The sequence below is a fragment of the Podarcis filfolensis genome (genome assembly GCF_964270895.1).
Source record: "Podarcis filfolensis genome assembly, chromosome: 5".
Lineage (NCBI taxonomy): Eukaryota > Metazoa > Chordata > Lepidosauria > Squamata > Lacertidae > Podarcis > Podarcis filfolensis.
In genome coordinates, this window is record NC_139608.1 from 98,038,511 (window position 1) to 98,062,358 (window position 23,848).

The 23,848-nt window shown below is 41.8% G+C and overlaps 1 protein-coding gene and 1 long non-coding RNA gene across 6 annotated transcripts in view; one reads left to right on the top strand and one right to left on the bottom strand.

Annotated features, from left to right (window-relative positions):
• Nucleotides 1-23,848, top strand: part of LOC310763586 — a 96,862-nt gene that overhangs the window by 30,965 nt on the left and 42,049 nt on the right. The gene's annotated exons all lie outside the window — the stretch shown is intronic.
• Nucleotides 1-23,848, bottom strand: part of WNT7B (Wnt family member 7B) — a 123,850-nt gene that overhangs the window by 12,812 nt on the left and 87,190 nt on the right. For all 3 annotated transcript variants that reach the window (XM_083615958.1, XM_083615957.1, XM_083615956.1), the window contains exon 3: nucleotides 5,352-5,623. In XM_083615958.1, the coding sequence (XP_083472084.1) occupies nucleotides 5,352-5,623 (272 nt within the window). The remainder of the gene's footprint in view (nucleotides 1-5,351; nucleotides 5,624-23,848) is intronic.

A 23,848-nucleotide genomic window follows, 5' to 3' on the forward strand; every position in this document is an offset into this window, starting at 1 on the left:
TGTGACAATATCATGCATAAAGATCAAGGGCTCGATCCGGCACTTTTAAACTCCCACTAGCTTCAGATGGATATCTCTGCTGTGTGCTTTTCTCTCATTAAAATTAACTGAAATTAGGAGTGGTTCGCTTGGCTTGATTCAAGCCTTTGGTGTGAAAGTGTGAAAGCAAACTTTTATTATTGTTCCTAATGGTGTGATTCATCTCTTCTGCCAATATGTTCAGACAATATGTTCAGACAATACCCACACCAAAGTCAACCTCTATCTCCAATAAAATTCTTGCAGTATTTTATATGCTTCAGATGGTTCAAATGTGCTTAATATTTTAATTAAATGCAAAATTCAATGGAAACCCTAATAGTCATATCCAAAACAATGTTGTTGGCTATGTCAGGAATAGCCAGCCTGGTGCCTTCCAGATGTGGCTTGGCTGCAGCTCCCGCCCTCTCATATTACTTGCCATGCTGGCTGGGGTTGATGGGAGTTCGACAGCATCAGGAGGGCACCATTTTGGCTATGTTAGTGTGCAATATGCAAGTTGATCCTGTGGGATCATATAGCTCCCCTTCGTTTGCCAACAGCATACAGAAGAAGACACGCAATATAGTAAGTCAGCATGTGCTGGTAGGATTCAGACTGAGCCTTCAGGCAAACAACAGAGCGCAAAGCAAATGTGCATAAAGTGCAGCTCGTAAGCAAATGCAGCCGTCCAGGCCAAAGGTGTGTGGGAGGCATGTGACGCTTCGCAGGAAGGCACAGACAATTCCCTTCCAATCCTGTTAAATTCACCCAATCAAGCAATTCATCTCTGTGAAATACCAAAGTAAATGGCATTGCATTTAAGATCTCACTACACTTTTTCAAATAAAGCTAGTGTAAACCTTCAGGAGACAGGAAAGACATGTTTAAACAAAGCAATAATACTGAATTTGTAGCTGTTATGCATTTCAAAAATGGTTGTTGTTTGTGCATAATGTATGGACTGGAATCCAGACATGGTTCATTGAAACTGTCCACGTCTAAATTCATATTTTTCTTATTATTCATGCAGTGTCACCTACACACTTCACAGAAGAAAAAGAAAACACAGTACTTCCCTACCTCAGGTTTATAATCTATTTGTATAAGCAGGACCTGCAACAAAATATCACCAGACATGCCATCTTCCAGGAAACTCCATTCCTGGTTTTCCATCTGCCTCCCTCGTCCTCCCCCCCCCCCACTGCCAAACAAAAACTCAGCATTCTGCGGCCACTGAACATTCCTATTGCTATGATGATGAAACAATGAGGAAAGCAAAGGCGGGGGGGGGGGAGGAGCAGGAGCCCTTGTCAGGCATTCTGTCCCTGCCTGAGTAGCAAGCTGTGGGGCAGAGTGGAGAGGGGCCTGCCAAGCCCAGCCCCATCACCGTTCTTGACTAGGAGGGTGAGCTTCTATAGTGAAACGTTTCAGCAACTGACCCAACAAATGTTCATTATTCAAATAACCAATGGCATTAGTATTTCCATGTGCTTTTAAATTCTCACTAGTGGTCTAATTAGTTTTTCACTGGGTGCAAAGACATAATGGACTGCCTAGGATCAATCCTTTCTGTAGAAGTATTGGTTTGCCCTTTTAGAGTACAGCACTGTTTTGTTTTTAAATCTTACATTATGGTTTAGCTTTTCTCTCCAAGCCATTGCCATGCTGGACCAGAGCTGTTTTCAGTCCCTCTTGGTCCATGTATGGTTTTCATCCATTTGTTATGATTGGATGTATAATATTAACACATTCAGGTAGGTAGCCGTGTTGGTCTGACGCAGTAGAAATATATATAAAAAAATAAACAAAATTGTCCAGTAGCACCTTAGAGACCAACTAAGTTTGTTCTTGGTATGAGCTTTCATGTGGCATCTGAAGAAGTGTGCATGCACACGAAAGCTCATACCAAGAACAAACTTAGTTGGTCTCTAAGGTGCTACTGGACAATTTATTTATCCCCCCCCCCTATATTAACACATTGTGATTAATAAGGCTCCTAAGTCCACATGCTCAAGGCCCATGGTGTCCATGCAGAAAACTTTTGAGATGCTGTGGTAACTATAGTTTAACATTTAACAGGCAAGAACTGCCACACTGTTTGGAGGAAAGTATGTTTTAAATATTTGCTTTCTCACTCCATTTTGCAGAAACCTCCCAAGAATTGAAATCATGTCAAAAAAATTTAAGTGGCTCCTCCAATTTAAAACTGCCTTCATTGATTAAAAGTTAATTGATTAATCTACTTATTAAAATTTCAGTCTTACTCATTAGATGTCTGATAGTATCAGTCAGGGCTTTTTCAGGGGGAACTCACCAGAACTCAGTTCCTGCCCCTCTCAGGTGGGTGCCATTGCCATTCCAAGAGAAAGAGGGAGGCGTTCATGGTGAGTTCCAGCACCTCTTTTTCTAGAAAAATAGCACTGCTATCAGTTAAAATTAGCTATAAATCATACCGCAAGAGTGATTCACCAAAACAAATTGCCACTACGTGACTCGCTCTCTCAGAATAACATTGAAACTATTCCCCTTTCTCTAGATAGATTCCCTCTGGGTTCATGATGTTCTTTCCAACTAAAATGGTTGAAATGCCACTTCTCCTTTGTAAAATAAGTGCTGAAATACAATGGCATAAAAACCACTTCTTCAGTTTATTGTTTTGCTTTTGCAAATGACACATTGCAAACACCATTTGATGGAATTTCCCCCTGCAACTTAGAAAGAATATCCTTACCAAGAAGAAAATCAAAACAAAATGTGTAACATGTTTTGTCAGTTTCAAATTAGGCATATGGCATCAGATGCAGCTTTTGAACATACTAGAGCCTGGATTTTTTAAACAATAGTAACATTTTTTCATGTGTTAGTTTGAACTTGCTTTCCCTGCTGTGTGTTTTTCTTGGAGATGCTAATTTTCAGACCAGTTGCTGAATGTAATGTAATCCGTATTTTAACTGCCAGAGCAGACAACTTTGACACTGGTGCTCTGTGTCTTTTGCTTATGTTATTCCATAAAGCACCATCTGGCAGGGCAAGAAGCCCAGAATAAAATTTAAAATATTAACTGATTCAAAGGAAAGAGGCGGATTTGCCCTGCCAGACCTTAAACTTTACTATGAATCAGCAGCATTCTGCTGGTTGAAAGACTGGCTGCTTCTTGAGAACACAGACATTTTGGATTTGGAAGGTTTTAATAATGTTTTTGGGTGGCATGCATATTTGTGGTACGACAAGGTTAAAGCACATAAAGCACTTAAAAACCATATTGTCAGGAAAGCATTGTTCAATGTCTGGATAAGATACAAAGACTTATTGGAAAATAAAACCCCAAGGTGGTTGTCACCAATGGAAGCGAAGGCTCAGAAATAGCTCAATATGGAGGCTAAATGGCCGAAATATTGGGAAAGATTGGAACAAGAAGGAGAGAAATTGAAATTGCAGAGTTTTGAGAAATTAAAAGATAAAGTGCGAGACTGGCTTCATTATTATCAAATAAGAGAGGCCTATAATTTGGACAAAAAAATTGGCTTCCAGGTGGAAAAATCAAAATTGGAAACAGAACTGTTAGATCCCAAAACTAAGATACTTTCAAGAATGTATAACTTGCTGTTGAAATGGAATACGCAGGATGAAATGGTTAAATCTGCAATGATTAAATGGGTACAAGATATTGGTCATAACATTATGTTTGCTGACTGGGAACAGTTGTGGACCACCGGTATGAAATTTACGGCATGTAATGCCTTAAGAGAGAATATTATGAAAATGATATATAGGTGGTACATGACCCCAGTCAAGCTTGCAAAAATATATCATTTGCCCGATAACAAATGTTGGAAATGTAAAGAAAATGAAGGTACATTCTTTCACCCTTGGTGGACGTGCCCAAAGATTAAGGCTTTCTGGGAGATGATCTATAATGAAATGAAAAAGGTATTTAAATATACCTTTCTGAAGAAACCAGAGGCCTTTCTCCTGGGCATAGTCGGCCAATTGGTGCCAAAGAAGGATAGAACTTTCTTCATGTATGCAACAACAGCAGCAAGAATACTGACTGCAAAGTATTGGAAGACACAAGATTTACCCACCCTGGAAGAGTGGCAGATGAAGGTGATATGGAACTAGCGGAAATGACTGGCAGAATCCGAGACCAGGGAGAAGAGTTGGTGGAAGAAAATTGGAAGACATTTAAAGACTATTTGCAGAAACACTGTAAAATTAATGAATGTTAAAAATGATGTTAGATTGAAAATAAGTGGCATTAGCAACAAAGTTAATGAGAATATGCAAAAATGAATTGATAATGGATGAAAATATAGTTATGATATGTTAAGATATAGAGTTAAGATAAATGAAAGAGGGTAAGGATTTGCTGATTTGATTATCTAAATGGGAATACAAAAAGGGGAGGTGTGAGGAGGTCAAGGAAACAAGTTAATGAGCATAAAGTTATAAAAAATGGATTTGTTTTTAATTCTCTTTTACCTATTCGTTTTTTGTATATTGTATTTTTATTTGTATTTCTTCTTTTTTATGTATTTTTTTTAGGTTTTCTTTTTTTATTTTGTTCTTTTCATATGTTCTTTTTTGTATTTTGTAAACTGATGTTTTTGTAAAATTCCAATAAATATTATATATATATATAAAAAACATAAAGCACCATCTGCAATGCTGGCCTAGAGAGAGGAAATGCCTGCAGGCTCCTCCTGAGACCATTTCTCAAGTCTAGTTGTCACTGAGACAGACTTGAAACTGCAGATAGGGACTCACATGACTGGATGATCCTCTATACAGAAAAGGAAACCCTTTCATATAGAAAGCTAGCATGTTGGGAAGGCATCTAGGCCAGAACCTCCTGTCTGTTTGGGTTTCTCATGTTTCCTGTTTTAAGTTCAGCTCTCCACATGCCTACAGCAGTTTGAATTTTTAAAAAGAGAATAAAGACCCATCATTAACCAGCACATTACCATACTCTTTTTTTGCAAGCAATTTCCCCTATATCATGCATTGCTCCTAGTATTTTCACAAATATATGCATTTTATGTACACTCTTCCCACATATATCACAAAATTCAGAGAAGTGTGAATTTTGGAAGAGAGCTGAGTTTCAATTTGCGTGTTGTTTTGGGGAATGAAAATAAGGCAGGGTTGCATTAGAATGCAAATGTGATCAGATTTGCCCCCCCTCCCTTTTGGACATTCGAGTTTTGTATATGCAGGGAATCTTTTTCACTGCCATAAGGTGTATCTGTCCAGCCATGTGAATCCATGCCTACCAGTGAAAAGAAGCCCATCCCTCTACCATTAGACCATCCACTCCTATTCTAAAATACCTTTCTTCCAGCCTCATTGTTGTGCAAGTTCATCAGCCTCCGAGCACTCTTTCTGATTTCTCTGGCATCAACAAACCTCCTGGAGAATTCAATGCCGTATCTGATATCAGCGGAGCAGCCTCCCCACTTCCACCCTTCCTCTTGGTTGTAATAACCTTGTTTCTCTCTGTCACAGCCACAGTTGCTTAGGTTTCCCTGGCTGCAGGCAGCAGTGACGGCATGCGCAACCCCAGCAGCAGTGATGGCGTAGGTGAAAGCGGCTTCCCTGCTTCCTGTGGGGTGGAGGGAGAGAAAAAAAGGTGGGGGGAAAATCAGCTGACTGGAGCAAAGAGAAGGTAGCCATGCCCCAATGAAATCCACCCTATGCTTCCCAGCCAACTGGCATTTCAACCGTCTGCCCAGTCAGGATGTAGGTAGTGCTGCTATCCCCAAGTGGCTCGTGGAGCACCTTGCAGGAGAGAGAAGGGATTCTGCTGCTTGGCCGTGACTGAGGCGGGAATCCGGGACCCTTGTGATTTGGCACCGGGGGCTGCCAGCACAGCACCCTAAAGGCACACAGCTTCCAAGTGGCTGGCAACGTCCTCTAGTCAGGACATCAGGACACCTTTCCTTTTTTTAAATCTGAAATAAAGTTTTCTCAGCAGTGATAGAAGCATTATTTGCCTCCAGCAAACCACCACATTAGTTATGGGCTGGATTCTGGTTTGAGGGTAGGATTGTCTTGGCGGTTTGGGCCCTCTCCTACATCAGTGTGCCACCAGCCCCCATTTTGAATTTCCCACAATGCCCTGGGGTGCCCAGCTTAGGACCACCCCAGAGAAACATTGTGTCAAGATCCCCGTTCATGGATTCAAGGACAGCTTTTTGCATTTTATCTGTGGTTTCTTAATTTGTGTAAGCTGTGTTGAGTTCCAGTCTGGGGAAAAGGTGGGATGCAAATAAATTCAGTATAATAATAATGTGGGGATAAAGCATGGAGAAGGTACAGAAATGTGCACACAGACTTCACTCCCAACATCACAACAGCCAAGCAGACAGTCCTTATTTCACTCCTGAGTTAGGGACGGAAGGATCAGTCTGTTTCCAGCCCATGACAGCTTTGCATGTTATATCATAGAATTGTAGAGTTGGAAGGCACCCTGGGGGTCATCTAGTCAAGCCCCCTGCAATGCTGGAATATGCAGCTGTCCGAATAAGGGATCAAACCTGCAACCTTGGCATTATCAGCACCATGCTCTAACCAACTGAGCTATTCAGTAGTGTTCATTCATAAATCTGTTCAGTCTCATTTCTGCATCAATCTACTTTTTTTCTAAAAAAAATAATGCATTATTTTAAACATTTTTTAAAAAATAAATAAATTGTATTTACATATTCTATCCTAAATACGTGTTATTTATATGTGCTTTGCTACAGGTTTTTCTGATCGAAGAATGCATTGTGACCCACATATTAGTCCAGAAAGTACAAATAAAATTAGTTCTCCCAGAAATACAGACTGAACAAAATCCTTGTGGTTCCCTTGTTCGAGTGAAGGTGCTTTAAATTCTCTGTGCAGTTATGATCCCTGCGCAATCAGGGTTCACAATCATGGTGAGGATTTGGCACGCATTCAGCCAAATGAGTGGACAACCTCTCTCCAGACCTTTGGCCTCAATCTGTGATGGTGGGGGTGGAGCCAACAGGGACTTGGGGGGGGGGACTAACTCGGTGTCCCCTCCAGCCTCCAGCCCCTTTTTGGACGCAGACAGCTACTGCCTTTTTCAAATGTAAAAAAGAAGACGATTCAATCCGCAGCTGAAAGGGATCAGTTCTAGCTAACACAGTCTCAAAGAGCTAAATTTCTAATTTAATTTTGCAAATCCAGACTGTAACCTGAGGTAAAATATATACAGTATGGCTCAGTTTCAACATGTCTGTCAACACAGCTGAAATGAAATCATTTGCTTTAGTCAGGAAGAATAGACAATTTGACTGTGGAATCTTGTAAAATATGAACAAGAGCTGAAAGGAGTCAGCTCAGATATTCTCCTCTGAAAAATTTAATGTTGAATATTCACAGCCATGTTCTGAATTTCTGAATATTTGCTAAATATTACTACCACATTTACTCAAATCTAATGCTCACCTTTTTTGGTCAAATTACGTTGCAAAAATTAAGGCACACATTAGATTCAATGGCACATTAGACTCGAGATAAAACTTTGATTTCAGTCGTTTATATATGACTTTGATGTTCAGTATATGGTGTTTGACAGCTTATATTTGACAGTATTTGCAGGCTGATGATATGCAATAGTGTTTAGTAGTTTATAACTGAAATATACTGTAATTACATTTACTTAACAGTAAGGTAGAGCATTTAGTAGCTGGTAGTAACTGATACTTGACATGAATCAGTATTTGGTTTTAGAGGTCCTAATCCAACTGGGCAACTATGTGGTTACAGGAGAGTCTAAATTTAAAATACACAAATAAAATAATAAAATAATAACATGAGTTACTATTTATGTTCATACATAGAGTTCATCTGGTTGAATGTAATTGTGCAAGATAACATGATAACAGAAATATATATGTGTATGTGTGTTACATAATTTGGTAAAAATAACAGCAATAATTGTATGTAAAAGGTGGAATATAAATCTAGTAGTAGTAGTAATTATAACAGATTATGAAATACAATAAACAATAATAAAATAATTTTAAGTGTTAAACGGGTGTAGTGATACAATGATGGACAAAGATATTAGCCCATATGGAGGGGGGGAACCAAAAATTTTTGGTGAATGACAATCTTCATCAGGGACAAAGAAATGGTGACCATATAAATAAATGTCAACCTTAAGGCAAATAATTATAGACATGAATTACAATAGAGCAGCCCATGATTAAAAATGTGACAAACCCCCAACCTCAGCTGACAAACACACCAAACACGCAGAATATAATGAAACATTATAAAAATAAGTGAAAAAGAAGTGGTTTAGATTTCTCATTGAAAAGCATTTTTTTTAATGTAAATATCTTCACATAAAACAAGAACACATTACATTAGGCAGAAAAAAGTTCCCTTCCTCTGCCTTAGGACTCTACAGAATCCAATATTAAGGTCTTCCTGTCAAAGCAAATTGTCTCTCAGGTAACATCCCCATGTCTCCTCCTCCTCCTCCTCCTTCTCCTTGCCCTCCCAGCATGGGAGATATAAAGAGAAGAAACTGAGCAATGGCCCTTTAGCGTGCGGGAAGTGCAACCCTACTCAGAAGTGGGATCTGCTACCGATTCCCACGTTATTTCAGCGGATTGGATTCAGACTTAATCACAATTAGAGGAGTATGAATGAGTCTGGATTCCAGCCCAGAAAGAACTAGCCTGCCTTTGCATTCCCCATCAATCAAGGAACAGGAATGCAGGAATGCCATCTCCAAAAATAGCATCCCAGAAAATAATTTGCAATGATTTCAGATATTACAAAATTTTTGAATAACCAAGGCAATGGATTACTTGTAATCTGAAACAGTTTGCTTATTCCAAACATTTGGATTTATTTCTAATATTAGGATAGAACTTGAGAAATGTGATTTCCAGAATGATGTTTGTGACTAAGTTGGTGAAGGTTGTTGTAATAAGAATATTTATAAGGGAAATCAGTGGGTGGGATGGAGTGGGCTGTTCTTCTCCACAAACCTTTCCCCATGCTGGGCTTTGCCAGTCTTACTGATTTCCCTCTTGCAGATTCCTACTTGCCTCACATAGATTGGGAATCCTTGAGATCTGTCATTTATTAACAAAAAAGGGGGGGCGAGAGATTTGCTACCATTTATTTGTGAGAAGGAATACAACAGAAACTGAAATGTTACAATAATCAAAGCTACCATCTGTATCTTGCGCTTGGTGACTCATACCTTCTCTGATTACAATTAATTATTATAAAATAATGTTAAAGTCATTGTATATGTTTCTTTGTACAATCTTCACATTTCCATACACTAATTGATTTTTTACTTGTGTCTTTATTCTATATGTTTGGTTAAGATCATTTAGTATTATCTATATGATCTTCCAGCAATATTTTTACTTGGTAAAGTAAATTTCCCATACTGGAACTTAGCTATTGACTAACCAAAACCCATCTCTGAACACTACTGGACTTTGAGAACATTCAAAGCTATATTTTGTGGCTCAGATTGATCTCTAATTCAAACAATCCAATTGGAAATATTAATATCACCAAACATAACAACAAATACTCCTCATGGAAATTGGTTATTAAAACCCACCACTAGTCATATTACTAGATGGTGATGTTACTGATGGTTATGTTTTGTAAAAATGTGTACCATGCAAGTCACAACCCCTGAGTTCATACATTCGGATAGGTTCGCATTACGTGTTATCCATGTGGTGGAAAGGAATGCTCTTCCATCCCACTAGACAGTGCCCTGCCACCAAACATATGAACTGGGGCAATTTCTAGGACTGCAACTTAAGTACGCTGACCAGATACAAAGGAGGATGGGGACACCAAGATTCTGTAGGCCCTTTGGCAAGGTGATCTTAGTGCCCCACATAACCTTGAAGATACTGGGCATTGCGCCTGACCTTCTTAGGTGCCTTCAATCCAGTGTGAGTCTGACCTTCCAAGGTGTTATAATCAACTTCTGAAAATTCTGGCTGGAGGAAAACTACCGTATTTTCCACGTATAAGATGGTTTTTTAATTATTATAATTAAATGTTAAAAATTAGGAGTCATTTTATACACAGATAGTGCAGAGGGGGGACGTGCGGTTGTTGGCAGCTGTGAACAGGAGATTGTCAGAGGTTATTGTGTGGGTTATTGTTGACTGCAGCAATACCTGCTTTCTTTTGGCTACTGCTGTGGTAATTAGGCAGTCTGTTGGCAGCTGCCATTGGTGAGCGGATAGATGATTGGTGGCTTTGGCTAGGCGTGAGATTGGCAGCGGCAGTCAGGCCGTTGAGTGATTTCCGGCAATCCCCACCCCCCAAAAAAGCTCAACAACTCTGGGCAATCTCCCCCCATTTCCTTAATTGGGAGTCCCAAAAAATAGGGGTCATCTTATACACGGGGGCATGTTAAATGCGGCAATCTCTGTCTCTATTTTACCTGGAGATAGTTTGTGTCGGCAGCATATCACTTCAGATGGTGGGTGTGGGCTCACATCTTTTCTATGCAAAAAATGTCCCTGGCCATGAAAAATACAGCATGCTAAGCTAAGATGATAGTAGCCTAGTTTGCTAGAATTCTGTATGGAGGTACTTTGTATAGAGGCCCTTCTCTGCTGAGATTCCTGTATTGCAGGGATTGGGCTAGATAACTATCAGGGTCCCAACACTACAATTCTATGGTTCTGTGATTATGATTCAAGCTACATGATCCTCTACCTGCAATTGGAAGCAGTACATCTGAGAAACAGATTTACCAAGACTAGACCTTAGATACTATTAAAGGTAAAAGTATCCCTGACCGTTAGGTCCAGTCGCTGATGACTCTGGGGTTGTGAGCTCATCTCGCTTTACAGGCCGAGGGAGCAGGCGTTTGTCCGCAGACAGTTTTTCCAGGTCATGTGGCCAGCATGACTAAGCCGCTTCTGGCGAACCAGAGCAGCACATGGAAACACCGTTTACCTTCCCGCAGGAACAGTACCTATTTATCTACTTACACTTTGACGTGCTTTCGAACTGCTAGGTTGGCAGGAGCTGAGACCAAACAATGGGAGCTCACCCCGTCGCAGGTATTCGAACTGCCGACCTTCTGAGGACAGCGCCTCAGCTACTATTAGTATACAATTAAATGGGCATTTGTAGCAGTGAGAATGTCAAAGATACAATTCCCTTTACTTTAAAAGAGGCAACTTTTTGCTTTCCCATCGCAGAGTAATTTACAGTTGTGTGATGTAGAAGTTATGTAAGTCTGTATGGCAGTAGTTAGGTGCCTGTCTCCCAGGAGAAAAGCCCCAAAGCTGACCAGCACAAATATCTAGACATTTTATCATCCAGGATATTGAGGAGCAGTGCCAGAAAAGTGTACAAGTTCCTTAATTTCACTTTTAAAAGCTTACGTGGCCATCTTGGGAAGGATTGAAAGGCTATATTTAATACGTTCTTTCTTGTTACACACACTTCAGATCATAAATATTCACTGAAATCAAGTGTGCCCTAAACTCTCAGTTGATGCCAGTTATACCACCTGGAGCCTGCAGCATATCTGTATATACATATTAAAGATCTTAAGTTTAAACTTTGTGTTCAAATATATATCCAACAAGATACTAAAAAGGTGAAGATTATATAAAGGAACTGACACAAAATACCGAGGGCTGGTTCACTTTCTGCGGCTGCAGCAAAAGGAGGCAGTCCTAGACCCCTCTATCTGCTACAGGCAAATGTTATTCCTATTCTGCACCTTTCTTATTGGACTTTGAAACTGTTAAAAGCAATCGCATCTGCATATGTTCCTTTAAAAATCAAGGAGGCGGTGTCAGATAGAGAGATTTCCTTTTACCTCCTATGAAACCTATGTTTCACTGTGTCAGTAGTATGTGGAATATTGCCACTAATCCCTCCCCAAAACAAACAAAAACGTGTTGTTGCAGAAAATCCTGTTGAGTAATAGGTCAGAGGAATCCCAGCGAACTCCCCTGCTAAGTGCTTCTGTTTGAACAGGAGTTAATATTACAGTGCCTGCAGTAAAGTAACACAGTTGATCGATGGAGAAGAGAAAGCAAACAATGGGGGGCGGTGGTGGGCAGGCGGGCGAAGGAGAACGTGAAGGCAGCCTTCCTGAACTGCCAAAGGAAAATAAATGGGAGATGGAAGAGATGAGGGGGAGAAATGTGTTCATGCCTTGCTACCTGTGTCAGGATGTCATGGTGCATCAATGCGCTAGCAAAAGAGCCTGAGGGGCAGCATGTCTTATTCAGAGAATGGCAGAGCAGATGCAGAACAGTGACTTTATAGTAATCACAGAGGGAACAATCCACTGGGAAGATCTCCTGTGCAAGACTTCAATGATGTCACCTTGAAGGAACAGCATTTTAGCTAATGGATTCTTGAAGAAGGAATTTGGGAGGTTTTGGGGCCTGGTTAGGGTAGCTGCACAATCAGGTTTGGGTAACCTGTTCCTTCAACCTACCCCAAATCAGAGAGAGCTGTGCACAGGAGAGTTTCTCTTTGGCTACCTTTGTTCTTTTGCACTACGTTCCATGGAGGAATCCACATGCCCATGCTATAAGAGAGATGCCGGTTTTGCCCTCCTGCAACAGGAACAAATATGGGCAAGAAGTAAATTGATAGTATGTGTCAGTTACGTAAGAATCATGCCCAGTAGCCTTTTTCATTAGCATGCTAGATGTGGTTGGTCTTATGTGCCTTCATTTTTGCAGGGGTGGGGGGGGGGAATCTTATTTTGCTTTTATTTAAATGTACTTTTTGTCTGGGTTATTCATAACCTCTGGCCTAAACTAGCAATAAGTTTTCCTTAAAGAATAATAAAAAGGTTAATGTCACCTGTCCCTTTAAGACCAGGACTGTCCTGTTTTGGGGGTACATTGGGGTCCCATGGATGCAGGTGGTGCTGTGGGTTAAACCACAGAGCCTAGGGCTTGCTGATCGGAAGGTCGGCGGTTCGAAACCCCACGACGGGGTGAGCTCCTGTTGCTCGGTCCCTGCTCCTGCCAACCTAGCAGTTTGAAAGCACAAAGTGCAAGTAGATAAATAGCTACCGCTCCAGCGGGAAGGTAAACGGCATTTCCGTGCGCTGCTCTGGTTCGCCAGAAGCGGCTTAGTCATGCTGGCCACATGACCCGGAAACTGTATGCCGGCTCCCTCGGCCAATAAAGCGAGACGAGCGCCGCAACCCCAGAGTCGGCCACGACTGGACCTAATGGTCAGGGGTCCTTTTACCTTTACCTTGGGGTCCCCTTTAGCCCCCTTATTCTCTGGTTTTGAAGTCATAAAAATAAAAATTGGCGTTTGTGTGCTCACCCAAACTTGCTTGTCTTGCCCCAACCAAAATTGTTAGGTCAAAACTACTATTCAACCCAGGCAGGAAACTGCCACTGATGCCAAGAGCAGGGAAATGATCATTGGGGCCACAACAGGATGAAAAGGCTATTATTTAATGGGGGGGGTTGCACACTGAATGTAACCACACCTTTAACATAACAACTGCTTAGGCTATAAAACTGATAGGTGAAGGTTCCGCTACACACGAGAAAGTTTGTAGGATGTAAAAAATCTCCAGGACTAGCACACTTTCTTACACTGCCTGGTGCAGATCCCCAAGATTAATGTAAAAAACCTCTGGGGTTATTTTGCTGGAAGTCTCCTTGTGATTCTATGTGGTGCATGGGAATCGTTTTTATCCAGAGAGTTATGAAAATAATAATTTGAAGTGCTTGGCCTTTAGGCCCCACCCCTTTAAAAACATTCATATTCCAAAATGCATTTAGGGTGGGGATGAGTTTATTTTTAGCTGCAAACTTGCAGTATAGCTGTCTGTCATATAAACATTTCTTGGCTTGGCTGCCATAATATATGACGCAAACTAAAGTTAATGTACAGTCCTTGTATGTTTTTGTATAACAAAATCATTTATTTTTCAAAAGACTGCCCAAATGCTCATATACATAATAACAACAACAAAAAAGCATTCTATTTTACAAAATCCCTGTATTTGGGGTACATTTGTGTTGCATGGGGGGGGGGGTTCTTTCAAACTTTGGAAATGCCATCCAGTGTTTTTTTGTTAAAGAACATGTGGTTTACTAAAAAGAACGTATGTTAAGGAAGAGAGAAGAAAAGGAAGGATGCAACACATGTAACAGTGAATTTTAATTCTATGTTTAGCATTTGCCACTCGATGTAAAGAACCAGACTAGATGACCAACCCTGTCATCTATAATTGTAGGGAAGGGATTTCAGCAGCACAGGAACCACAAGCAAATGCTTGAGCATTTTGAAAAGCAAATAGAACCTGCTAAAAGGGTATGTTTTGATGTATTTAATGTATAGCAATGTTTCTGTTTCGTGTGTGTGTGTGTGTGTGTGTGTGTGTGATTGTAAGCTCATTGCTTCTGGGACTAGTCATTTAGGCTGCAATTCTACACACTCAGTGGGACTTAACTGCAAGTAAACATGCAAAGGGCTGGGCTGTTAACTTGTTACTGTGCAAAGCACCATAAAAACTGTGGAGCTATAAATAAACAACAATAGTAGTAGTAATAAAAATAATAAGGCACTAGGCATCCGGACTTTCAGGTCTATAGATAGGCAGTGAAGAAATCAGGATTTCACTTGTTTTGCTCAGCTGGCTCTTGCAGCTTCAATTCATGTCAGAACACAGTAAAGTGCTGAAGGCAAACATTTTTCATCTTCTAGAGTTCAGAAGAGAGTTTGGCATAATTAGCTGCAAAAGGGCTGAACAAGGTATTTGAGGAAATCTGACATGTGTCTAACTAGACTAAAGAGGAGGGTTTTGTTTTAGCTCTTATACTTCACAATAGAAACCTCACAATGTTCTTGGATCCAGGGATTTATTAAGTAAGTCATATGTCTAGACCAGCCTTCTCCACCTTGGTGACCTCCACAGATTATGATTCCCTCAACCTGAGTGACATGGGCTGATGAAAGCTGAAGCCCCAAACATCTGGAGGGCACTAGGTTGGTGAAGGCTGATTTAGGCTGTTGCCTTTCAAGGCCCTTTAAACAAAATTGCAATGGTTTAAAAAGCTAAATACAGAACTAAAAATTTTGCTGAACTTAAAATGGTAAGATATTTAACACTTGCAACTGAATCTAAAGTGCTACTCAGAAGTAAGCTCCATTGAGACTTACTTCCCAGTAAGTACTGAAGTGTTAGTCTAGTTGTTATTGCTTTGCTTGCTTTTGAATTTGTCAGGTATCAAACATGAAACCTTATATAAATGGTCCAGTGCTAAAGACCATTGCATGCCAATCAGATGCTATCAGATACTGTAGCATTGTACATGTCAGCTATCAATTACAGTAATAAATGAAATACTATTGCATATTCAACATCATCAAAATTTGAAATTAAATCTCATGTAATACCAAATGCAGATATCAATCTATGACAGAATATTCAGTGATGTGCCTGCCTGGATATAGTGTTTGACTATAACAAGGGACACCTGAGTTCAGACCCCCACTTATTTATGAAATTCATTAGCTAAGCTTGAACTAGTCAGAAACTCTCAACCTAATGTACACTGCATAGTAATTTTGAGAGCACTGCCCATAAGGTACAAATGTGGCCAATTATAGATGATTTTATTTAATAATAATTAAGAAGAGAATTCCAGGTAGAATTTTTAGAATTCCATTTATTTTATCTTGGGCCTTTTCAGGGTGGGGTGAGGCTTATCTTGTAGAATCACATTAGATTTGGTGTGTTTGTATTTCTGGTACTCTCTACTTAATTCACGACACACACATATTTACCATTTGCATTTGCTTGACCGACATTTGAATCTCCACCATCCACAAGTGCGCCAACTCTAGGGGGCCATTTTGTCACCACCCCCATCAATCTCTGTTGGAAAGGGGCCAGGACCCCTGAATGCTGAGGGAGCCTGGTGTGCACCTTATGCATGCAATGTCACACACATCGCACATTGTGTGTCCCAGCTTCAATGGCCAACTCTTCCAGAGTGCTTGGCCTTCTCCAGAAGACAAGACGCCACTCACGCATCATGCATGTGACATCACACACACACAATGTGTGCCACCCTCTGACCATCCAATACAACCAGGCACCTCTGACCATCCAATACTGCTAGTTATAGCTTGAAGGAAGGAATTCTTCTTGGTGTGTCTCACAGCACAATCTGAACTATGTCTACTCAGAAGTAAGTCCTAATGAAAGGGGAGGGGGTTACTTCCAGGTAAGCAGGGTTACAACTGTGGCCTTAAGATATGCATATAACAAACTGGAACCCTGAGCTTCTCATTATCTATCATCTTTTGCTTTCTTAGCAGTAACAATACTCTCCCACTTTTTCTTATCTCACCAGAGCCAAGATAATCTTTAGATAGGCTTCTCTTTTCTCCATAAGAAACCTTGTTGTTGGTTTTTCCCTGCTTCCAGGCTGCCTGGTGATAAAGCTGGAATTCCACAGCATGTATTGCTTTCTGCTGATTTACTGCTTCAAGGACAGCTAAACAGCGGCAGCACTTTGCAGCTCTTTCCGACGGTGCCTCTTAGCATTGCCCCAGCTTGCTGGCTACCCGGGCCTGATGTCATGTGGCTGAAATAATTCCAACAGCCATCTTTCCTGACACACATATTTGGATAATTGGGATCTTTAGACATAGTCTGACTTAGTGGCTCTTTCAGAAGCTGAAAATAGGCTCTATTGGTAAAAGATACATGCTTACATCCCAGTTTGCATTCATTTTAATGCCATGTAATGCCATTATAGTGTCAGCCCCACCCCAGGTGTCATTTTTATTTTTTATTTATTTATTTACGGCTATTAGCCCATAAAATATGTACAAACATAAAAACACAGGGACATAAAAACAGATATATCCGACAACAGAAGGTGAACACCACAATGCAAGGGTGGGTCATTGAGCAGAGCCAAGTGACGGCTTGGGGCCAGGAGAGCTCCAAGGGATGGATCACAGAAAAGGAAAACTAAAGACGAACTCCGACATGCACTCTCAACATAACAGTCCAATTAGTTTTGATGTTGTTGTTGCTTTTTGGTGGTTTTTGAGTGTGAGATAACCGCATTCAGAAATCTCGCCACCTGCAGAGTTACAGAAGGATCTGTATCCTGCAAAAGCAGTGCGGCATGTGACTCAACAGGCCTGCCAACCAAGCGCAGTAAAGCAGGACCCAGGAATTTAGCCCTGGCTATGCTATGTAGGGGACAGTTGAACATTATATGTGAAAGAGATTCAACAGTTTCCCCGTCACACACGCATAGCGGAGACACCAAACCATTGGAAAATCTGTGGTTCAGCAGGTTTGATGGAAAGACATTGAACCTTGCACGAATAAATGCACGTCGGTGTGGTACTGATGAAAGAGATGACATGTATGATGGAAGGCCAAGTGGTGGGGTTATTCCGTGATACCTGGGGGAGCAGACACCCCCACCCCTGGCGAGGTTGTGTTGATTTTCAATGTCCGCTAATCTTTGCTCAATAAGGCTTTTGGCTGAGCGTAAGTTCATCTTTAAGGAGTCCGCTGGGGAAATTCCGATGCTCAGAAGTTTGGCATGGATTTTTCCTACCCACGGATTGACAAAGACGTCCCGCCAGAGGCACTGAAAAAGGTAATGGTCGGGAAGCCTATGCCAGCTGGACAGCCAATAGCCAAAGACTCGCTTCCAGATGACAATCTCCAATGATGCAATCCTTAACTCCAGACGTATGGCTGCGTTGCTCACACACATGGGGAGTTTCAGAAGGCGACGGAGAAACTGATTCTGCAATGTCCCCAGTGATGTTAAATTGGACCCTGGGGCCCAGAGCGGGGCAGCATAACAGAGGGTGGAAACCACTTTTGCGTGGTATACCTTCAATGCAGAAGGGATGTGAGAGGCTCCGTCGGCCGCAAGAAATTGGAGTAGAGTATAAAGTATTGTTTTCCCTTTGTTTAGTAAATACTGTATCTGTGGCTTCCAGCTTAGATTGTAATGAAAAAAGACTCCCAGGTATTTAAATTTGAAAACCTGTTCTAATTGGACTCCATCTAACTTCCAGCTGTAAGTTTTCCGAGACCTGGAAAAGACCAGGACTTTAGATTTCCCATGATTAATTGTCAGATGGTTAAGTTTGCAATAAGCCGCAAAAATCTTTAGAGCTCTGCATAAACCAACTCTAGAGTAGGAAAGGATCGCTGCATCGTCGGCATATAGGAGCAAAGGGCAGCGAAAATCAGCTAGGCGGGGGGCATGAATGTTGGCTTGAGACTCGTTCAGAAAGAGCTTCATATCGCTAATAAACAGGTTGAAGAGGAGTGGGGCCAAAATGCAGCCTTGGCGCACACCTCTATTTATTGGGACCTCGTTGGATAGGTTTCCCGCCGGTGTGAGTCTCACTCTAGCCGACGACCCATGGTGTAATTGGGTTATAAGCCATAACAGCCTTCTATCTATGCCCCATCTCTCTAATTTCTTCCATAGGCAATTTCTTGGGATACTGTCGAAGGCAGCCTTTAGGTCTATAAAAGCGACACATAGGCGCCCCCGACTCGGGGCAGAATATTTTCTGGCAAGATGATACATGATTACCATATGGTCAGAGGTCGAGTAATTGTTCCTAAAACCCGCTTGCTCATGGCCAATCAAATTTGAGTCGTTTGCCCAATGGGACAGCTTGGACAGCAAAAATTTTGCATAAATTTTCCCGATGATAGACAAAAGGCTGATGTTCCGATACTTCTCCGGGTCAGCAGGGGGACCCTTTTTATGGACTGGCACGATCACGGCCTCCTTCCATGACCTAAGGATAAGCTCCGTAGAATTAATTGCATCAAAGACTTTGGCCAGAATTTCAGCCCACCACCTCGGTTGCGCAACAATAGCCTCAGCAGGGACTAGATCCGGCCCGGGGGTTTTGCCCGTTTTCAGATCTAATATCAAGTCCATTATCAGGTCTGGGTCAGTGGAGGGCCACAAAGGTAGATGGTCGGCTCGGAGTTCCGTGGATGAGTTGGATTCCTCTGCCAAGGAGAAATATTTACTCAAGAATTGTTCCCATGTGGGCGCAGGGATAATCGTCAGTGGGTACTTCCTTGCTCTTTTGTTTATCAGAGCCCAAAATTCCTGTGGTCTGCGGGATCTCGAGGCCGCAATCAAGGCTCGCCAACGTTTTTGATACCACTCGCGTTTGGCCAGCTTTAAAGTCTGTTTGTATGCTCTTTTGGCTTGTAAATAGGAAGATGGTAGAGCCTGAGCATTAGAGTTTTTGTATTCATTATAGATGGAACGAAGAAGGGATCTTGCTTGTTTGCAAGAGGTGTTAAACCAAGGGGCCCCAGCACTGCAATGCGCCACTTTCGCCTTTTGAGGAGGTGATGTAAAAAAAGTGGTAAGGTTTGTTATAAGAAGGTTAAAAAGTTTCAAAACCGAATTGGAATCTTGTAAGTCAGTAGTTATTTGAGGTAAGTAGGCGTTGATTTCCCTATGGAAGAAAACCTGGTATTTTTGGGCCACAGCCTCCGACCATTTGATCCCTCTTATTTTGATCGATGATGAGGTTTCCAGAAGGACTGAGTGTTTATTGTCATTCTGGCACCGGAACAATGACAGAGTGGTCACTATTGGGAGGTGATCACTGAAATGTTGGTTTTCAACTTGAAAGGAAAGTACATTAACGGCCAGATTTGCGGAGATCAAGAGGTAATCGATAACACTGTTAGATGTTAGTCCCAGGTGAGTGAACTTCCCCGGTATATCGGGGGGGAAGGTGCCGTTCAAAAATACTAGATTCAGGCGAATGGCCATTTGGTAAAGGGTCACTCCTGCTTTGTTTACTCTGTTGTCCTTTGAAGTTCTAATTCTGGCATGTTCCAAGTCAAAATTGTCCAAACATGGGGGAGTCCACCATTTGGACTTGGTTAGTAAGTCCCAATTTGTGGCAATACGAGCATTAAAGTCTCCCCCAATTAAGGAGTACGAGTTAGGGCATTTAGTATGACATGACAGTAGGTGATTTTCAAATGATTCCCATCTCCAAGCAAGATCAGGCGCTGAGCCTTCGGGGGGGAGATAAACATTAGTAATTAGTAATGAGGACTTCCCTTCTGTGATCAGTCCAGATAGAGCAAAAGGCGGGGAAGCCCGTACCAGAGTGAATTTGGCGCGAAGTTGGAGTGAAATCCCAATCAAAAGGCCCCCTTTGGGGCGACCACCTTTCAAAGAAGGGGAGGCCGGAAGTGTTAGAAGATCAAAGCCGTCTATGGTAATCTCTTCCTCATCCCATGTTTCTTGGAATAGAATGATTTTAAATGAATTTATGTACTTCCTGAATTCGGGGTCTGATTTTTTGGTTCTCCAACCAGCAATGTTCCAGCTAAGTATTGATAATGTCGAGTCCTTGTGCTGTCCCGGTAATTGTCACTTTGAGTTGTTTAATGGGTTCTTGGAGGTAGAACGAGGACCCATAAGGAAATCGGTAATTTTAGTTTGTGCGGATAAGGTCTTCTTCCGTGTTAATTGTATCGATGATTTGGTAACATTAACAGGCAGGAAGGGCTTTGCCGGGAAGGAAGAATTAGGCAAAGTTGGTGAGGTCGGATGCTGTTCATTGAGGTGAGTAGTAACAAGTCTTTGATGGGCTACACTAGTAGATCCGTCAGAATTATCAGTCTTAACCAGGGTAGCGCTAAGAGGTGTTCCAGCCATCACTTGTAGTTGCTGCGCAGATGGAGAGGAATTATCATGCAGATGTATTAAAGGACATGAACGTGAGGATGGTGCATGCATAGTCATTTCCTGGTGATCTTCAGGCAGGGTAGATTCTAGCTCAGGCATTGAGGCAAAGGAGTCATCAACTTCCATATTTTGATTGGGCATAAGGACTGAGACGGGAGTATTGAGTTTATCGACTTCCTCCACGGTAGAATGGTGCTGTTGGTCAACAGGTGACTGCTGATTCAGATCAGTAGGGGGTAACAAGGTAACAGGTTGAGAAATTATCAGGGCATTTGATGGAGACACCATGTGGGACGTGGAGCGCCTGCTCTCCTCTCTCATCGGTATAGAGGGGTCCCCTTGCGATAGAAGTCTTTGTTTGAGTAGATCCAATCTATCGAGAATAGCCTGCTGTTCTTCTGAAGGGAGTTTTCCATAAGAGGAGATAAGATTTCTCTCTTCAGGGATATTCCAATCTCCGCTTGCAATTGGATCATTCCTCAACGTAACTAGATGGGCACTTGGGGTCGCAGGTGGAACAGGGGATACCCGGCTAGGTGTTTTTCCCGTTATTATAGGAACAGAAGAAGGAAACGAGCGTTCATTGCCAGTTGAGATGTTGGCAAAAAGAGGTTTAACACTCATGTCCTTAAAGACTCTTGTTGTTACAATCTCCCAGGGTGCCAGCCGATCTTTTTGTCTTGCAAGAAGATGTGGGATCCTTGCAGACTGGAAGGAGAGCATAAATTTCCTTGGCCAGGGCGTGGCATTTAGGGGTGCTACAGATATAAGATCTATCTGGAAAAAAGGAATATTTAACAAATCACGAAGGTACCCTTTAGCCATCCTCAGGTTATTCCACCTAAGACTGGGGGCGTCACGGGAAAAAATGGATAAACATATTTTGTTAGGTTGAAAAATCAAAGATTGCTTATTCCTTTGGAGCAGAGGCAGCCTGCATCTTAGGCCCTTAAGGAGAGATTTCTGATCAAGTTGTCTCTTTAAGGCACTTACAAGCTGCACAGGAGATTGATGCAAATTAGATAGTTCAGTTGAGGAAGGTAGATGAGCCAGAAGGGCCCGTGAAAGTTTGTTCAATGACAAAGAAATCCCCTCCAATTCCTTGAAAATGAAGCTTAAAGTCCTGATTACCAGTTGTATTTGATCAGGTACTAAATCATGGGCAGTTTGCCCTAATGCTTCCCGTTTCAGTGACGGAGGGGTAATTAAGGTGTCAGGGAGGAGGGCTTCCCTATGGCTTCCATTCCCCGCTGAATCAGCTAGCTTTTCCAACTCTCCTTGATCATACAGAGGCCAGAAGCGGTTGTATGGACCCCAGGTGTCCTTTTATTTTGCACTCTTGTTTTCCCTAACAGCATAAAGAACAGTTTGGGAAGGAGCATTTTTGTCAGGAACATGAGCTGAGGGAAAGGGTTAACTGCCCACCCTGGGCACCAGGGTCTCATCAAATCATAGAGTTGGAAGTGTGCTTACAAGATAATCTAGTCCAAGGGTGGGCAGGCTTCAGTCTTTGGAGATCTACTTTGTTTTTGTTTTGTTACTGGATCCTTGAAACCCATTGACCAGAGCCTGGTGCATAGGGTAGACGTTTCAAATGAAATAATTTTGAGCCCAGGAATTTGTTTAGAGCACCAGAGCTGAACTGAGGTCACAATCCTGCCACACAAAAAGCCACTCCTGGTTAGCTCCTCCCCTGCCCACATTTCAATAACTTTGTTTGTTTGTTGCATGGTGTGTATGTCATTTTTATGTTATTATTGTTATAAAGGAGACAGGTTGCTTTGTTTGTTTGTTTGTTTGTTTGTTTGTTTGTTTAATTTGTGTACCACCCTTTATCCGCAGATCTTGGGGCACTTCACAACATAAAAATGCTGTCAGAAATCCTTGCCAGTTTACTTCAAAGCACAAGAGTAAATTGTGATCTAGCTTCTGACCTCCACTGATCTAGTTCAAACTCAATGAAGAACCTGCAAAGCAGGATGCAACCACATCATCCTTGAGCCATGAACACGTGCTTAAATGCCTTCTGCAAAGGGGAAGCCACCAGTTCTCAAGGCAATTCTCTTTCACAGTTGACCAGTTCATGTTGTTAGAAAGTTCCTTTTCATGTTTAGTGAAGAACTGCTTCCCTGCAATTTCCATCCTTTGGCTCTAGTCCTGCCCTCTGGAGCAACCCTGAAGACATCTGTTCAACCATTTGCATGAAATGCCCACCAGGCTTTTGAAGACATTGTCATGGGTTCTCCTTAATCTTCTACTCTCTAGGATAAACATAACCAACCATTTGATCTGGACAGACCTTTCCCAGTTATTGCCCAAAATTTAGAGATCCAATAATTTCCATTGTCTTCTCTGCTTCAGCCTTGATACTGACCATCTGCTTTGACTTGACCTAAAGATGCCACAGATTGGAGAGGGGATTCTGTATGTATAAAGCGTGTGCTCTGTGGCTGAACCCTGCCTCTTCTCCTTGCAGCACAGGCACAAACATGTCTGAAGAGTTTCTCTCTCTGGTACAAGAATTGGACATGTTAAGTTTCCTGAGGCTCAGATCCTGATGCAAAGAGGGGCAGCACATTAGAACTCAAGGGTGGCATCTGGTGGGAGGAGAGTGCAGAGCTTGCCATCATCTGACGACTTCTCTTTAAAGCAGCATTACTGACCTCTTTTCTGCCTTCAAAATGAAAACCCTCCAAGTGTCCCAATTTTCCAGAAATAGTTTCAGAATTACAGAAGCCATCTCGGTTTCTGATTTGATCCTGGAATGTCCCTGTTTCCCTTTCCCCCCCCCCGCCAGAAGAGACTTTGCTGTGTAGGTGTGGGTGCACAAATGGAGTCCTGTTTATACTGCAAAAAGGTACGTGCATCAAATGAAAGGAAATAGTGAAGCTGTCATCACTATTCTGGCAGCCCTTCCAATAATTTTGAAGGAAAATGTCACCAACACTTTAAATTATTTAATTGCAGTGCTTCAACAGCCAGCAATTTTTCAAGGAAATGCATGCAGCGTTTATTCCTTTATGTTAGCCTTACACTGAAATACTAAGCATTTTTACTCAGAAGTA